Source organism: Trichoplusia ni, chromosome 25 (assembly GCF_003590095.1).
Source record: "Trichoplusia ni isolate ovarian cell line Hi5 chromosome 25, tn1, whole genome shotgun sequence".
In the NCBI taxonomy this organism is placed as follows: domain Eukaryota; kingdom Metazoa; phylum Arthropoda; class Insecta; order Lepidoptera; family Noctuidae; genus Trichoplusia; species Trichoplusia ni.
In genome coordinates, this window is record NC_039502.1 from 1,364,912 (window position 1) to 1,382,676 (window position 17,765).

General features: G+C 39.2%; 4 protein-coding genes across 4 annotated transcripts; 3 read left to right on the top strand and 1 right to left on the bottom strand.

Annotated features, from left to right (window-relative positions):
• Positions 1–34: 34 nt before the first annotated feature.
• Positions 35–5,622, top strand: LOC113505397 (minor histocompatibility antigen H13). The gene is made up of 7 exons (XM_026888073.1): positions 35–305; positions 1,795–1,976; positions 2,357–2,531; positions 3,276–3,459; positions 3,956–4,106; positions 4,331–4,489; positions 4,725–5,622. Exons 1-7 carry the CDS (start codon positions 114–116, stop codon positions 4,789–4,791), a joined length of 1,110 nt encoding a protein of 369 aa, XP_026743874.1. The 5' UTR covers positions 35–113; the 3' UTR covers positions 4,792–5,622.
• A 1,329-nt stretch (positions 5,623–6,951) lies between these two features.
• On the bottom strand, positions 6,952–10,912 carry LOC113505419 (RNA 3'-terminal phosphate cyclase). The gene is made up of 9 exons (XM_026888092.1): positions 10,731–10,912; positions 10,512–10,629; positions 9,915–10,044; positions 9,437–9,622; positions 9,106–9,244; positions 8,887–9,005; positions 8,368–8,515; positions 7,282–7,392; positions 6,952–7,189 (listed from the first exon to the last, which is right to left on the bottom strand). The coding sequence occupies exons 1-9, from the start codon at positions 10,770–10,772 to the stop codon at positions 7,097–7,099; spliced, it is 1,086 nt and encodes a 361-aa protein (XP_026743893.1). The 5' UTR covers positions 10,773–10,912; the 3' UTR covers positions 6,952–7,096.
• A 60-nt stretch (positions 10,913–10,972) lies between these two features.
• On the top strand, positions 10,973–15,177 carry LOC113505423 (formin-like protein 5). The gene is made up of 5 exons (XM_026888098.1): positions 10,973–11,043; positions 12,210–12,597; positions 13,226–13,367; positions 13,474–13,625; positions 13,703–15,177. The coding sequence occupies exons 2-5, from the start codon at positions 12,550–12,552 to the stop codon at positions 14,567–14,569; spliced, it is 1,209 nt and encodes a 402-aa protein (XP_026743899.1). The 5' UTR covers positions 10,973–11,043; positions 12,210–12,549; the 3' UTR covers positions 14,570–15,177.
• Positions 15,178–15,289: 112 nt separating this feature from the next.
• Positions 15,290–17,326, top strand: LOC113505422. The gene is made up of 2 exons (XM_026888097.1): positions 15,290–15,530; positions 16,551–17,326. The coding sequence occupies exons 1-2, from the start codon at positions 15,380–15,382 to the stop codon at positions 16,736–16,738; spliced, it is 339 nt and encodes a 112-aa protein (XP_026743898.1). The 5' UTR covers positions 15,290–15,379; the 3' UTR covers positions 16,739–17,326.
• Positions 17,327–17,765: the final 439 nt, after the last annotated feature.

The following is a 17,765-nucleotide window of genomic DNA, read 5'->3' on the forward strand; positions in this document are numbered from 1 at the left end:
TCGCTAATAGCCAACCTTACAATTCTAACTGTACACTTGTCAACTTCTTGTCAAACTTGGTCCGTAGTACGAAAGCCATCTCGCCACGCATTTTGGCAAATATTTCATACGAAATGGCAGAATTAGCGCCGGAGATCCCTATAAACATAGAAGAAACTGTTATAGAAGCTGTTAAAAATGCAACAGAAAAGCCACCGACGAGTATTGAAGGCGTTGCGATTGCATATTTAAGTTTAGTGATTATGGCCATTCTACCGATATTTTTCGGGTCTTTCAGGTCCGTAAAATATCTGAAAGAGCAAAAGGTGAGTGCACTATCATTCTTACAGTATTATACTGCTATTTTCAGACAAGTTTATTCATGTATGTGGTATCCAATAAGAAAGATACACGTTTTATCATCGTGGCATATGTTGCACTGTCAAAAGGAGCTTGTTTTAGAATACTTTATAATATTACGTGTCTATATAATTACTCTTTTAATTTTAGTATCCTTTGAACACTTGTTGGACATTATACCCTACAGGTGTTGTTGTAATCAGTGTTTATTGGACCTACATGCTTTCTTATCTCTAAATTAAAATGATACAAGCACTACCAATCATAGGGAAATATTCTGAATGATGTGTTGAATGACATGTACTTTTTTAAATTCAACAGGTTTACCTTCAACTGTGATTCGAAATGCTTTATATTGTAAATGTGATTACCATGCATCATAATTTTATTATTGTTCAAGTAAAAAGTACTTGAAGATTTTTGATAACATTTTGTAACATGGTAGGAAAAATTATTCATTATTTTCCCTTCATATTGATTTTATATTCATGTTGATTTTTCCTTCATAATTTGTTATAGTAAAGTCTGAAACAGCTACTATGACTAAGACATTATGCAAATATATAAAATGTAGTTATGAAAACATTTGAAGCACTTGTTTATAAAATAAGTTTTGTTTGATAGTTGTATGTCCCTCTCTTAATCTTTTACTAGCTGTTGCGCATGATTACACTATGGTTATGAAGTCATACTTTTAGAATACTCAAGATTTCTCCCCATTTTTGTAACATATTTCATTACTGTTCGGCTCCTTGTAATCATACTGTGATGGTCTGTATTCCACAACCTTACTTAAAACAATGGGCTATCTAATTGTAAAAATATTTTTTTATCCAACCAGTATTTCGTGAGATTAGGAGGTTCAAACCAACAAATAAACATTTCAGCTTTATATTGCTTGTGACAGATGACATAAACAGAATTTGCAGTCAGGTTGAATGCAGCTACAATGCACATACAAATTTAAGTCCATAAATATACCAAACTTTTCCATTTTAATAAAATGAATGTGTTTAAACCTACTTTCTAATAGCTTCACATGACCTGAATCATTAGTTATCACTATTTTATGTGATTAATTTTATATTCTAATGGTAATTAATCATTACATTAATTATAGTATGAGGTATTTATAGTTTAATTGGTTAATGACAATGGAATTATGTCTTCCTACTCTCTTCTCTTATTAAGATTGAAAAAAACTGAGTAGACATTTGCAGAAATTACATCTACAGAACTCATTTTGGCATGGATAAGTGGTATAAGTGTATAGCAATGACTAAGTTTTCTGCCCCCGAAGCATTTGTTTAATTTATAAATATTGAGGTTGTTTTATAAAGATCTACAATGATATGATGATGATATATTCCAAACAGTGACTTAAATATCAGTAATCACACTTAAATTGACGTCATAATGTTCAATAGAATTCTAAACTATATGGTTGTTCTGCAGGAGTCAGGCGAGCGTCATGAGACAATGTCAAACAAGGATGCTCTAATGTTCCCTCTGATAGCGTCGGCGGCTCTCTTCGGCCTCTACATATTCTTCCAGTTCTTCTCCAAGAAGTACATTAACCTACTCCTTACTGGATACTTCTTCTTCCTTGGTGTGCTCGCTTTGAGCCATCTTTTGAGGTAAGGCAAAGTCCAACGTTAAAGAAACAACAAACCTAACCACCAGGACATAAGATGAAAACTCGTTTTTTTATAGAAGTGTCCATAGTTATCGAAATAGCAACTTGCTGCCCAAAATAGAAAAGAGTGGAAAAATCTTCTGCAAGCCCTATGTCCCTTATGAGGGATAACAGGATTTCGTCATCATCCCTAATCCCTAAAAATGATTCTGTTAGTGGACAATTCCCGTGAAGAGACAACCATATCTCAGAATATATGTTAGAACTTAGAACAATCATCAGCGGTTGCAGTGTAGTAAAGAAACTCACATTAATATGAGACATCAAAACATTTCACCCCTATTTTTGGACATTCATTTAATGTGTACCCGGTCTCCACAGCCCCGTAATCTCGTTCATGGTGCCGGCGTCGATCCCGAACGTGTCGTACCACATCCACTTCACGCGCGGCGAACGCGACACCAACTCGGACATCATCAACTACAAGTTCACTTCGTATGATATCATTTGCCTGCTCATCTCGCTCTGCATGGGGGCCTGGTATCTGCTTAAAAAGGTGAGGATAACAATCTAGTGTTTTGTTCCTTTAGAGTTGTCTATTAACTATATTTATAGCATTCTTTGTTAAATTCAGTACTGAATTACCTGCATTGTATGCGTCTTGTTTACGTTAGTAGATTTATCTTTATTTACTCTTGCACTTTGGACTTTAGACCATTCGCATAAATTATCATCGTATCTGTAAGTCTAAAGTTTAATTGTTTAATTGCCGTCCTATGTCGCGCAATCGCGATGCAGCCTGTTATATACGTACCTTAAAATGTAGATACGTTCCTAGCTATAGACTAAATACCATTAAAAATATTTTTTAAAGAACCGACTGCCACATATTTTACTCAGTTTCATTAACAGAGACAAAAGACATTTACTGCACAAACTGCGTGTGTAATTAAAACATCAGTCATGCGACTAGCCTATCATTGACACAATACACAGCTCACTAATGTAGGTTTTGCCTTTAGAACATGATGGCAGTGAAAGTGTTGAGTTATTACTGGCCCGTTGATCCAGGGGTTAGTGCCCCTGACTGCTATATTGGAGGTCGTGGGTTCGATTTCCACCCAAGACCCAAGCTTGTATGGGCTATTTAGGGTTAATTTATATAAGCTTAGTGTGGACTTAGAAATATCTGTATAAGCATGTTTATCAGTTGTTAAGAGCTCGTAAAATAAGCTTTGTTTACCCTGAGATAAGATTATGTTATTTGAAAGTAGTGAAATATGATATGATGTCCGTGCAGCACTGGATCGCCAACAACCTGTTCGGCATCGCCTTCGCGGTGAACGGCGTGGAGCTGCTGCACCTCAACAATGTGGTGACGGGCTGCATCCTGCTCTGCGGCCTCTTCATCTACGACATCTTCTGGGTATTCGGTACCAACGTCATGGTCACAGTCGCCAAGTCCTTCGAGGCACCCATCAAACGTAAGTACCTGATACCCCATACCCAGCACTTTGTATTTTGACTTTACAATGTACTTGGTAGGCAGAGACGTGAGGTGGTTTTTATAGCCAAATAGGTAATAAACTTGTTTCAAGAACTCGTGGCTAAGCTATAACCGCATAAGTCAATCGATCACAGGTTAAGCTTCGCTTAACGCGGTTGGTCCGTAGATGGGTGACCATCTTTATCATAACGAGTTCCTCCGAGTTTCGGAAGGCACGTTAAATTGTGGGTCCCGGCTGTTATTCCTACATCTTTGATATTCGGTAGCTTGAAAAGTCTGACAACCAATCTAACCAAGGGGTATCGTGTTGCCCAGGTAACTGGGTTGAGGAGGTCAGATAGGCAGTCGCTCCTTGTAAAATACTGGTACTTAGCTGAATCCGGTCAGACTGGAAACCAGCCCCAACATAGTTGGGGAAAGGCTAGGCCGATGATGGTAAGGTAATAAACTTGTTTCTTTGTTTCATGATACAGTGGTGTTCCCTCAAGACCTGCTCGTGAACGGTCTGGACGCGAGCAACTTCGCCATGCTGGGGCTTGGCGACATCGTCGTACCCGGCATCTTCATCGCACTGCTGTTGCGTTTCGACAAGAGCCTTAAGCGTAACTCAGAATTCTACTTCAGGTAATTTGTGTTCTTCGATAAATTAGGTTTTAATCACGGCTTCGATTATGTAACCATAGTCTCAGTTATCTTCAAACCAAATTTTAACAAAATTGGTCCATCCGTTTAATAGCGATGCGATAACCAATATACTCACATCTTTCCGCCGTGATAAAAAGCTGTTTTTGTAACCTTGCTCTATGTCTTGTATATATGTATTACACAACTGTACCATCCTTGTATAGAGCCACGTTCTCGGCCTACATCCTGGGCCTGCTGGCCACGATCCTGGTCATGCACGTGTTCAAGCACGCGCAGCCGGCCCTGCTGTACCTGGTCCCGGCCTGCCTGGGCACGCCGCTCACGCTGGCGCTGCTGCGCGGGGACATCAATGCGCTCTTCAAGTTAGTACCAACACTGTTCTAAGTATTCTATCCAAGCAACATTCGAGCGTTTTCTATCAATACTAAAGATTGAATAAATGTCACTTGCCTGGAAGGCTTGTTATACTTAAGCTAGAAGCTGCCCGTCCATTTTCGTCATGATTCACTAAAATGATATTTAGTAATTTGTCGATTCCAAAACATCTTAAACACATACTGATCAAAAATAAATATTAATCAAACAATTTATTTTCAGCTATGAAGACCAACCGGCGGTGGTAGAAGGAACAGAAGACACGAGCAAGTCAAAAAAATCCGAATAGAGTGAGAGCAAGCCACGTCCAGAGCACAAACTGCATCGGTACCGTTTAAGTACATTAATGTTTATATCACGCGGCCACGGGACCACGACTCGCGCCGCCCTCCAAGCGAACTCGTTTGACTTCTCTTTGAAGAAACACCTTTAAATCGTACCATATTTCATATACTAGTTTTCCTGTCTTGCAATTGATAAAAAAACGTCGTATTGGACGTTGCTGTGTTTCATTCTTACTTCAATTCAATCTCTCAATATTATATCTACATACTTCTTAGTATGTAACAAGTGCGTATTAATTTTCTATCTATAAACTGTTTTTCGTTATATCTTATTCTCGATCAAACAATCCAAGGCCAAAAACAGGACGGTTTATCGGTAAAACGCGTATAAATGTACGTAAATGTTGCTATTGTAAAAAATAGAAGGGTAATTTAGACTTCCGTCAAATCTTCCATTGGTGTTTCCATCGTTTAAGTGTTGCACTATGTCAAAAATGTGGTGACGGTGACGGTAGTAACTGAAGGCATTATTTTGTCCTTTGCAGAAACTTACTTCAAAAGGAAAAATAGATAAATGTGATTGAAAATAGATCAGCTATCTGAGTACTATATTGAAAATGATGTTTTCTTCTCCATGACATTTATACGGCGATAGAGATCCATTTTGTTTGACGATTATGGAACAAACTACGCATTTGTAGTGACCTAAGCTAGTTTTGTGCTTTGTGTGATGGTACTGGCCCTAGTTTAGCAATATCTTCGTTATTATAGAACGCGAACATTCCAACAGCGAGCCGACGTCACCGTCCCACTGTGTTCTAAACCTTTAGATGTAATTGGAGGGGTGTAATATAATAATAAATTCTTTAAATTATAGAAACACTGCGCCTAAATTAATTTCTATATTTTTATGTTGAATAAAATAATTGTTATACTATTTTTCGTTAAGGTTTTTTTTTGTATCAAAAATCATTTTTATATGTTTTTTTTTCTGTCGACATAATTAGTAAGCTTATATTTTGCTGGCTTGTCTATCTGAGGTTGTTTCAAAAGTTACCGACGCAAAGTATTCGCATTTTCACTTTTCTAAACATAGTTATTTTAAGTACAATAAATAAATAATATATACGTGGTATAAAGCAATTTTTTCTTTCAGTGCCTCTGGTAGTCTTAATGTAACGAAATTACGATGTATTGTATTCTGACCGAATTGAAATATATAAGTACAATGTACTTAGTATTTAAAATAAATAAGATTCTTGGACCTTCTGTTAGAGGAACAGAATCTTGTTGTAGACTTAGTATACCTTTTGGCACACATTTTTATTCTATTTATTGTTGTACATGTAATGTGTGAGGGGCACAAAGTCCTGTTTACATCACCCTCGCCACTAGGCATTGTAGTCTAATCCTACAATAATGATCTTATTGACATAAACTGTACTTATATATAGATATACTAGTAAAGTGGGGGTAGGTTAATGGGAATAGGTTGCATAGTGTGTTCTTAGCAAAGAAATTTAAAAATTCTTTTGAACTAGTAACATTTTCTGTACTGAGGAAATGTTTAGAAGGGTAGTTATGAGACTGAGTTCCGCACAATATGGTAATTGACCCCCGACAACAGTAAACTTGTACCCACAGATAGGTTTAGTCAAAGAAGTTATGGTGAAAAGATAATATAGTGGATGAACATAATAATATATTGATATCGTCTTGTGATCTCTATTGACACCGACTTTTAGATGATTTTAGATATTTCGTTTGATTTCAAGCTGTCTAGATACCTCTTCGGTCACAATTAGAACAGTTAACACTACCCCCTATAATAATAATATTGACTTAACCATTTTATTACTATGTTTGACATACATTTTGAATGTACAGTTGACCGCACGTTGGAGAATTATTGCAATAATAGACGTTACGGCTTTAATATAAGCGCTGTTAGTACCACCACTTGTGCGGCTAGCTGTACTTATGTGTATAACACTAATGTTAGAACACAGCTGTCAATAAACGGATCCTATAAGTCCACTGGCTTTTATTCCCGCATTTTTTTTTGTTGAGATAATGATATTTTAACTGGCAGCACTGATAACCCTAAGTGATAATAAAAACAATGTTACATTGGAAGATGGTATATTAATATATTATTTTTTGCGTACAATAGATACAATAAATATACAAAAGCTTATTAAATAATTCGGAACATGGCGCTCACAATTATTGTATTACAACAAACAGTTGGAAAATCTCTTGATGAGGTTTCTTTTAAGCACAAGTCCATTTCATAGCATTATCTACAGTTCATACATTGCCCGGATAGTATTTGTTAAGGATTCCTATACCATTGCACTGGATAATATTCTGCTCATCTTCCTCAATAACTTCAAATTTCACCTGAAATAGATAAAATCATTATTTGATACTACTGGACCTATTGGTTTACACTAATTTTCTATTTTATTGAATAAAATAACAATATTTCGTACCTGAGCGACCTTTTCTGCTATATGTATGGCAGTTTTCGTGTGAAGAGTTATTTCTCCCACTCGGACAGCTGATTTACCCTCCGCTAAGGCCATGTATATTAGCAGCTGATCCTAAAACGACCAAAAGAGACAATTACATATAACACATAAAGGATAATAACTAAAACTAAAGTTGATTTTGTTCGCATGAGTTTTGAAACGAGTTCGGAAATGCGTGGTAAGGAAAAAGAGGCGTAAATAGCACACAAGTATGATATATATTTTATTGCGTCAGAATCATTTTAAAGGACCAAAAAATAAGCTGTGATCATTGAGGAAAAGTCAAGTTGATCACTACTTGGCATTTCCGGCTTCAACTATGACTAATATGACTATCAAATATTATTTTTAAAGTTTTGTAATAAAGCCACTATAAACGTCAATGGTATTTCAGACGTAATTAACGTAAGGCCTAATTCGCACGGGAGCTTTTTTAACGCGCGTTAAAAAAGCGTTCAAATAGAACAAATGCACTTGTTCATACATACGACTATTCCCTTTAGCGCCCAACGCCCAGCGCTCGAAATGCAACACTACTCGATAAAAAAGCTTCGCGTTTTAAAAGCGCGTACGTATGAACCTTAATATATATTACGTATGAATCAGGCCTTACGTAACAATTTTTTTTAAATCTTTTTTAATTTACGGGGTTAACCCCACTAATGATATAAAGAAGAAGTCTGTTTATATGTAATTAAGTTTGTAACCTCTTCATGTTCAAACGGCATGCTGCTGCCACATGCAATTTGGTAGGTAAAGAGTTAGCTAAAACCTTGAATAACCAAATATACTACTTTTTACCCTGTTGTGTAGGAAAAATGTTTTTGCACACCGGCAAAGCAGGAAAAAGCTAACTACATAAATCTGTCCCAAAAAAAAAACAAGGTATATATAACTTTTTTTTGGAAAACGGGGGAATCCTCATGGACACCCCATCCCTGGGGGGGAGGAAGTGGGTTGTGTCAGACTCTTACTGACTAAAGCTCCGCGTCATCTGCGTTTTTGTGTCGGTGTATGGCAATGCGTTGCAATCCCTGGTGTAGGTACCTGCAGATGCGTGTCGGCGCAGCCCCCGGCGGCCAGCCCCCGCCGCAGCGCCCCCGCGGCGTCGCGCCCCACGCCGCGCGCATCCTGCCCGCGCCGCCCCAGCCCGTCCGCGCCCAGCACGCAGCCCAGAGAGGTCTCGCACACCACGCTAAACACATACAACTAGTCTTAGTTACCCACTCACGAAAAAACAACGCTAAGCTAAGCCCAATGAGCGCGACTTGTCACAAGTTCGGTACCCGTATAGGACCACGTGCGATGTACGAATACTTGTCCTAAGTCTGGGTTTTTGTATATTTACGAATTGAATGTTTGTGTAACCCCGTGCTACAAAAGCATTTAATTCCTTAATGCCTTAGGAGCCCTTTTTTCCAATTTTTGGCTATAATGTTCCGACGCAGAACAAACATAAAAGTAGTTTTTCCGTAAAGAAAATTCTACACAAGAAGTGCTGGAGACAAAGCATTATATTAATAAAACAAACCATTTGGTGTAACAAAGACAGTGTTTCTCACTTACATGATACCACTGCAATTGTTTGGCGCGATTTCTCGGAGTTCCTTGTATACTTCGATCTCTACAGGCACGTGTATATCTTGTAGGCCCTCCTTCAATCCTTCTGACATCTCATTTGCCAACTAAACAATATACACACCATTATATGTTAGCCAAGAGTCGCACAATAATAAGTTCTTATGATTGTACCATAAGGTCGAAATTGCCTTTTTATAAATCTACCTTAATAGGTAATGTTCCGGCAACAAAACTCCATCCAAAGATCCTACTAATGTTTCCTCTTTCAGTCATGTTCACAGAAAGGAACTTTTTTACCGGCATTACTTCTATAGATACGAAACCTCCGCCTTTAGGGTAGTAGCTGCAAGAAGAGATGTAAAACATAACCAAATGTGCTTTAATACTGATGCCAAATTGAATTGAACCTTATTCGAATTGCAGTAGAGTTAAATTCATTAAATCACATTGACGACAATTACTCTGACAAAAATTGATTTCTGCCATTATATGTCTGTACCTGGTGATTAAAACCTCTTTTAAAAGTAACACATACCCTCGCCTATGTATAGTAAAGTCAAATCTAGCTCCGAATTTCTTCAGCACAGGCAGGAACACCTCCGTCATGTAATCAAACTGTGGCGCCATGTCTGCGTTAGTTCCACCCTTGAGATCTAAGGTCACAGGTCCATCTGCCAGTAGCGCACATGGTAATGCTACTTGTAATAGCAAGCTTATTGATCTGGTGAAGGATATGAAATATGTTAGTACTAAGGCAAGTAACAGTAAATTAAATTTTTTCTTTATGTTGTATTAACATATTATTTTGATAATGAAACTCCTCTGGAGTTTACAAAACAGACTTTAACAGAAGTCAAAGCGCAAAATACAAAAGAGCTTATGAATTATCATAAAAAATCTTTTTTTTAATTTTCGTAGGTTTTCCTCAAGCATGATTGTTATTAAAATTCTACTAACATATTGAATATTTTCAGAAAATTTAAGAATCACTGTTTAAGGTTTTCATTCATTACCCTGCTGTCCTTGTGTCAGCTACATAGTGTCCTCCCTTTAACCTTGAGCCGGGTCTGAACTCTATCTCAGTGGACCCAATACTGTCTCCCTTAAGTTTCGCCCCACACATGTCCGCTACAAGCTTTATGCCTGAAGATTAAATTATTTATTTCCTCTAAAATATACAGTAAGCAAAAATTTTACAATTCACATTAAAACATTCGCGACTACGACAAAATTACAAAGGAACAGTGTCTCTACATTTTGAAAAGGAAAATAAAACTTTTTAGTCTGGGTGTAATTTATCTATAATAATTATGTATGTATTTAGAAATATATAAGTAAGTTTATCAGTTGTCTGGTTACCATAACACAAGCTCTGCTTAGCTTGGGATCAGATAACCGTGTGTGAGTTGTCCCAGGATATATATATATATATATATATATATATATATATATATATATATATATATATATATATATTAATAACAATTCAATGAATGACAATTAATGGTAAATTATGGTGCACACAAAAGTTTTTAGTTAAACACATTTAATATTTATGAATGAGGAGTTAAAAAAAATTATGTAAAATCCTGAATTAAAGGGTAAATTACCTATGAGGTGCTGAGCTGCTAGTCCAGGTTTACTTCTCTTGGCTCTTATATTAAATACTCTTATCGGTACTCCTAATATTGCACTAAAAGATACGGATAAACGAAGAATCTGTCCTCCCTGAAATAATATAAAATTGATAATTTAGTTATTTTATGGTCGAAATATTTATTTCTAAAATGTGTAATATCATAAATATACTATTTAAATATGGTACTTACCCCTTCTAATACACTTCCATCGATATCGATTAATTCTGACATTGTATAAATGCTTTTACTATAGATAATATTAAGATATTAAATATTTTATGTGGGTCCCAAATACGAACACCACTTCCACAGTCCAACAAACATCAATTGAACCGGCACGAAGACGTATGTATATTCATGACTGACTGGGTTTGACACTGACACCAGAGTCCTACTGACCATAGAGTATAGTAAGTATTACTGACACTGACTGACACAATAAGGATGGGATTAGATTAACTAGATAAACCATAAAATCTAGATGGCAACCGTTTAGATTCAGGTGGGTAATGTAACGTCTATACGCCTCGGTCATTCGATCAATGGCACTATACGGCGCACCCATTTGGTCTGACGCACTGACTTCCAAAACGCGGGCGGTCCTGCTCAGCTCGCAGCGCGCTGTCGCCAATAGGATCGCCCGCGCTTATCGGACCGTTGGTCACGAAGCCGCGTGTGTCTTGGCTAGCACGCTTCCGTGGGATCTGGACGCAAGAGTGTTGGCGGACCTTTACACCCGCTACACCGAGCTCCGGTCCCGGGGGGACGAACCCTTGCCCAGAGAACGCGAGATATGGTGCAGAGAAGCCCGACTCGATGCAATGCGGACTTGGGAGCTCCGGCTAGCGAATCCGACAGCTGGGCGGGCCACGGTGGAGGCAATCCGCCCAAATTTGCAACCGTGGGTGGAGAGGCGGTACGGCGTTTTAACATACCGCCTCACGCAGGTGCTGACTGGGCACGGGGCCTTTGGCAATTACTTGCACCGAGTTGCACGTAGGGAGGTGACGACTGCGTGCCATCAGTGCGGTGATCAAGATGACACCGCACTGCATACACTAGCCGTATGTCCCGCCTTTGCGGAGCCTCGCGCCGAGCTTACCTTGGCGCTGGGAGGCGTCGATGTCGCCTCGCTGTCAGCTGTAGTCGCTGCTACCCTCAGCAGACGCACAGCGTGGGACGCGTTGTCCTTCTTCTGCGAGACCGTTATGTCCCAGAAGGAGGTAGCGGAGCGCGCGCGGGAAGACGACCCGAACGCGCCTCAAATACGAAGACGTCGGATGGGTCGGCGCAGAGCAGCGCATGAGCGCGCTCTCCCGCCCTAACTAAGGCCCTAGGCGACATGCACGGGGGTGTTTGTCGTCTGTTTATAGGACCCCGACGGGGGGCCACATTTTGTGCAGTGGATGTGGTCCTAGTACCAGGTGGGGAGGCCAACGCTCTCTACACGTCGGCCTCCGAAACGAAGGAAGCCGTCGGCATCTATTAACCGACGGTGCCCCGCAGTCGGTGCGTGTTGAAATGCTATGCATGCCCGCGCACCTACTAAATACGGGGACGCTGTACGGCGGTTAAGGTTTAGTCAGTAAGAGTCTGACACTACCCACTTCCTCCCCCGAGGAGGTGGGTGTCCAAGAGGATTCCCCCGCCTAACCAAAAAAAAAAAAGGTGGGTAATGTAAATGCCCATCTAATAATAAAATTAATTTTAGATAGGTATTCAGTTCTCGTACCGGCTAAAATAGCCGAGATGGAAATTAATGGCAAACAGCTCTGTGGACGCTGTAGAACCTGTGGTTCAAAAGCTTGTTAACTGTGGTTCCGTTCCGCGCAAAATGTCAGAAGGTACTTGTTGTGTTGGGTATTGTGTGCAAATTTTTAAAGTTTAACTTATATTAAGTTATTCTGTAAACATATTGATTAAGTTACACGAGAAATTCATCACACCAATTTAAATGTGTATGGGATTTAATTAAAGCAGTGATTGATGAGCATACGTCAACACAAGGATGCAAAGGAAACCCGGATTCCCCGTCGCTAACTGCAGCATTAAAATGGTAATTAAGTTAATATTACATAGCGAATAGTTAGAAACTATAATAATTCACTTGATTTGAGAATTAAATTGATTGTTTCTACGCTTTCTAACTTATTTTAGCCGTTAATAATAGAGTGAGTTAAATGAGCGTCGGTGCTAATAAATTGCAGCTGTTGACGAAAAGTAAACAAAAGTTATAGATTTAATCCGCGATTAACATAAAATAATAATATTTGTTACTTGTTACATCTACGAGACAGTGTTATCTCTCTATGTTTTGAGGCATGCATATTATTATTACTCAGATTAGAATATTCTTTTATTAGAACCATGTTACTTTTAGGTATTATTCTTATGCACAGTTGAGTATTCTAAATTATGTTGTGTATTTAGTAATAACGCTTCTTATGTGCTGTTGTATCATGTAACATAAGTGATTCATAAGCAAATAGGTAGGTCTATGCTGTAGACTACAATACTAAGTTGATTAAGTAAAATTTAAAAGTTACAGAAGTTGAGTTTGGTTAGGTTAATCTTGTAACTAAAAAGGTGAATAAATTGGTTTACAATGTCTGTTCATTCAACATTTATAACAGTGAAGTGTAATAACACTATACTCATGAGATTATTGTTGATTGTTCCCTTAGCCCGACTGCACATCAGTACCTGACCTGCTGCTGTCTGATGATGACCATGAGCAGCAGCAGCGGAGACAGCAGCTGATCAACTTCGGCCATGCACAGTGGGGCTTTAACAACTGGAGCTGGTCTGTCAGCAAACAAGAACTAGGTATTCACTGTTCCAGCATGTAATACTTACCTATTGATCTGAAAAAAATAATAAGCACCAGTAGTAACACTTGGCATTTAAACTTAAACTTATTGTTTTGTTTTAGATTTTGTAGACTTTTCCAATGGAAAATACTGTGCTGGTGTGGTTGCCTTTGTCTCCATAACAGTAAAGAGTTTTGATATACATCGGGAGAACATTGGATATGCTACTTCAATTGCTCATTCTAAGGGATTTGCTATATACAAGTCCAGAAAGGTAAGCGATAATGACAATGAATTAACTGTCACCTATAATATTGTGCATCGTATTTATAAGTGTCTCTGTTCATGTAGTGTGCCGTAACAAACGCGCTGCGCGAGACTCTGCTAAGTTTCGGTGGCAGTGTGGCTAACGAGCTCACTGAGCTGCTAGAGGGGCACCGTGGAGACGCGCCGGCCAACGAGGTGCTTAACGAGAACAACCAGAATGTGGCCAACAAGCCCTGCGAGCCGCGCAACGTCACGCTGGAGCGCGCCGCGCGGAACGAGTCCGCCGACAGCGGCTCGCACCCCGCGCTGCGTTCGCCGGCAGCTCCGCCCGCCCCACCTGCGCCTGCGCCCGCTCCCGCTCCCTTGGCCGCGCCCGCGCCCCCGGCCGCCGCCGCGCCGCCCGCCGTGAAGAACGCGGGCGCAGGGCGCGGCCACCCGGGCGCGCTGCCCCCCGCCAACCGCGTGGCGCCGGCGCCGCGAGCCGCGCAGCTGCCTCCCGCGGCGCCGGGCGCGCGCCCTAACTCCAATGTAAGTTTCGTGCTGCAGCCGGTGGTGGGCGGCATGGTCCCGCCGCTGTTCCCGCCGCCGCGCGTGGCGCCGCCGCCGCCCGTGCACCCGGCTGTATTCCCCAACGCCTACTACGAGTACCCGGCGGGCGGCTGGCACTTCGCCTACGAGAGCTACGAGCGACCGCCCGGCAACGTCAACGTCAACTTCAACTTGCCCCCCAAGAATTTGGTTGTGAACGGCCGTGGCGGCTGCCGGCCGCCGGATGACGTCACTTTTGGCGCGCCGCCACCAACCCAGGGTTGCTGGATCAAACCCACCATTTTCTATGATGGCTTCTGGACCGAGCAGAAGGTCAAGAAGTGGGTGGCGGAGCAGGTGGAGAAGCAGTTCCCAGAGGACGCGAGCGCGACCTCAGCCTCTCCAGCGGCTGACAAGTCCTAGAGAAAACGTCTCATGCCGACCCAGTAATTTAGGACCTAGCACTTTATTCCTAGCGTTTTGCCATTTTATCACCAATTATTCTTATACACTTGTGGAAGTTTTTGGCCACTATTACGAGTTTAGCAGTAGTATACTACAAACGTTTTTTAGACAAAGTAATTTAGGTACTTAGTGATATATTGGTAAGTTTGAAATCTCGAAAATGGTAAACTATTTTTTAATGAAATTTTTCTCGTTGTATTATGTTGTAAGTGTTGTGGACGGCCTAGAGTCGGTCGGCGGCATCTGCTTCGTTCTGAGAAGTCGGTGTCCTAGTGTATTTTGAATCTGCTTTTCTTTTGTAGGTATTTCGTATTCTAATGAGGATTCAGATTTGGGCTCTTTTGTCGAGTTATTTGTGTGTTTTTAATGGATGTTTAGCGAATGGATTTGCGCGTCAACTCCTTTTTCAGTGTTTACCTTATGATGACATTAGGAATTGGGTTTCGACCGTCTATAAAGAATGGAATTGCGTATGTACATAGATATATGTATGTATTATTACCTGCTCAGAAGCGTGTGACGTACATGGTAAACTGTTTTTATTGAAATAAAACTGTTTTAAATTTCATAATGTTTGATTAATAGTTTTGTTTTTGTTGGAACCCTCTTTTGTTTTTAAACCTTTTAAGCTATTATAAGAATCATAAGAGGAATTTCTTAATAAATGGGGCAGTGGACTGGTAACGATAGAATAAATACAAATCGTGATTTAAAAGGAAGTTTTGTTATATTATTAAGAACACATCTTTATATATATGAAAATGGAGAATGAACGGGATGCTTGTTGAACAGGAGCCCCTGGGCAAGGGTGCACTGGATGCGCTGAGCGAGGAAGAGGCGCGTGCCGAGCGCAAGCGGCGCCAGAGACTCGCTCAAGAAGAGTTCCGTCTGAAGCAGCTGGTCAAGCAGCAGCCACTCGGTTAGCAACATGTTACGATACTTTATACTTAAGCCCAAAACCTACTAAAACAACGTAAAACTCAAAAACTACAGCATTTTGAATCTTAACTGCAAACTGCTGTTACAATTTTCAATCCATTTAAGACAATGAGTTTTTGCAAAATGTAACATTATCTTTGTTACGAAGATAGCCTTTAATAGCTGGTAAGTGACTCAATCCAAGATGATAACTTGAAAAGAAGGTTGTTTCTTTAGGTTTTATACCTCTCACCTCTTTGGTTGTTATTTAATTCTAAGCAAAATATGACACACCTGTGTTTGAATTTGCATCATAATTTTAAGCCTAGGAGCTAATATTAATGCAGATATTGGAAAAATGTGATATAGGTAGTCATATGAAGCTAGAGAATAATTGAAAAATTGCACTTTTTAATTGTAACACTCATTTTTTTTCGATAGAAATAATAACGTTTGTTTTCATAATTTTGTAGTCCACCATTCTTATTTAGTTATGTTACATGGACATGCTTTCTGTCAATTGTCATTTGTGGAGATTTTTGATTCTTTCACTTTTTTATGATTTGAGTGTTTTTTTTTGCTATTGTATGCTTTCAGTTCTTTGTCAACCACAAATAAGTAAATTGTTTGTATCTCCTCAGTTAGCATTTGCTTATTTATATTTTTGTTATTAAATGATTTTTATAAAACATAACGAACATTTGCTTTCTTTTCCCTAGCAGAAATAATTGGTTTATTACTTAGCAGCTTTAGTAATTATACCAAATCATTAACATTTTTCGTTCATTTATATCTCTCTTTTTATTATTATCATTGCTGAAGGATAACAAAACAACTTGAGCTACAAATAGTAATTATTAGCAACTTACAACTTCAAATTCCGGGTGTAATACGTAGTCAGCTTTTCAATAAACCATACCCAGAACGGATTGAATACTGTCACTGGGTCTTAAAATCAACATCACAGCTAACAAATGACAGACTTTTCTATACCAGTTATAAGTGGTGATATTCTCTGCAGATGACAAACAAGAGCTGGGTAGAAACAGCAGCAGTTTCGACAAGCTGCTGATGGATATACCGACGCAGGACATTATGATTGAAGACACTGGTGAAGAGCCTTCTAAGCGGAAATCTCCCGCGCCCGATGGCAACAGCGCCAAACGACGCAACACCTTGAGCAAACTTGATATAGTCCAAACCAAGTGACAAGAAAACAAGCTCCCACCTATGAATCTTGCAATTGTGGAAGCGAGAAGACTCACTACCAGGAGTAGAGGTGCCGGGTACTAACAGCTACATGCTACATCACTCTTACTAGAGATAATGGTGGACCTCGGGTTTTTATATCGCTTTAAGGTTAACGTAGCTACATCTTTCCTTCCACAGTGACAATGCTTGCATCAAGCGTCCATTGTACAAGCACAGGGATCAAGTTGGAATAATATTAATGTACTTCAATGCTAGGCCTAAAAGGTTAGGGTAAAGATATTTCAAATAATTTAGAATTACTTTTTTTAATATGTATACATCGGAAATGAAGAGGTCTTTATAGGATTTTAAATGGTTAATTAGGATCATACATGCTGGAAAAAGTGAATGAAGCTTTAATTAAATCATAAATCCAATGTCAGCAGAATCATGTAACATACAGATGTTTATTTAGTAAAAAGTTTATCAAAAGCATAATATTTTGTAAGGTAAAATAGTTGTTTCTTAGTTGCCTCTAAAGACTCAGAACATAGAAAATATATATATTTACATTATAAAGGTTTAAAATAAAACGCTTTATTTATATTTTTTATTTTATTCACTAACAGATTACGGATCTTACACGGGAGTATTTACACGAACGAAAAAATACTAAGTTCTAAGTTATTGTACTCAGGTAAATTAAGAAACGAAAATGACACCCTACTTATATTTAAGAGTTAAACGAAAAGTCACCTTAAAACAAACAACTTAAGAGCTAATTAACATTGACTGCTTACGTTAAGTGCATCAGGGGCTGAGCGACAGTACCTACCTTGATCAAGGTATTATGTTAGGAAAATATACAGTTTGTATATCGTATCAAAATATCAATTGAAAGATTTGTGCATTTTGGGGCGCCAGAAAACCTTCATTGATCTCGTTTACTTCTTCCTTTACCCACACACCTGGAGAGATAAAGTAAGAAACTATTCCTGCCTCTAGTAAAAAAATATATAATGGGCAGACTACTCTAAACTATCTT

What these genes read in the sequence shown, in the direction of transcription:
- LOC113505423 (XM_026888098.1), top strand. Translation starts at nt 12,550, where the DNA reads ATGCAAAGGAAACCCGGATTCCCCGTCGCTAACTGCAGCATTAAAATG. An exon ending in CTAACTGCAGCATTAAAATG is followed by an intron (nt 12,598 to 13,225) that starts GTAATTAAGTTA and finishes TTGTTCCCTTAG; the next exon opens with CCCGACTGCACATCAGTACC. An exon ending in CTATATACAAGTCCAGAAAG is followed by an intron (nt 13,626 to 13,702) that starts GTAAGCGATAAT and finishes CTGTTCATGTAG; the next exon opens with TGTGCCGTAACAAACGCGCT.
- LOC113505397 (XM_026888073.1), top strand. Translation starts at nt 114, where the DNA reads ATGGCAGAATTAGCGCCGGAGATCCCTATAAACATAGAAGAAACTGTT. An exon ending in AACTCAGAATTCTACTTCAG is followed by an intron (nt 4,107 to 4,330) that starts GTAATTTGTGTT and finishes ATCCTTGTATAG; the next exon opens with AGCCACGTTCTCGGCCTACA. An exon ending in GACATCAATGCGCTCTTCAA is followed by an intron (nt 4,490 to 4,724) that starts GTTAGTACCAAC and finishes ATTTATTTTCAG; the next exon opens with CTATGAAGACCAACCGGCGG.
- LOC113505419 (XM_026888092.1), bottom strand. Translation starts at nt 10,772, where the DNA reads ATGTCAGAATTAATCGATATCGATGGAAGTGTATTAGAAGGG. An exon ending in GCTGACACAAGGACAGCAGG is followed by an intron (nt 9,623 to 9,914) that starts GTAATGAATGAA and finishes ATCCTTCACCAG; the next exon opens with ATCAATAAGCTTGCTATTAC. An exon ending in AACAATTGCAGTGGTATCAT is followed by an intron (nt 8,516 to 8,886) that starts GTAAGTGAGAAA and finishes GTATGTGTTTAG; the next exon opens with CGTGGTGTGCGAGACCTCTC.
- LOC113505422 (XM_026888097.1), top strand. Translation starts at nt 15,380, where the DNA reads ATGAACGGGATGCTTGTTGAACAGGAGCCCCTGGGCAAGGGTGCACTG. An exon ending in GGTCAAGCAGCAGCCACTCG is followed by an intron (nt 15,531 to 16,550) that starts GTTAGCAACATG and finishes TATTCTCTGCAG; the next exon opens with ATGACAAACAAGAGCTGGGT.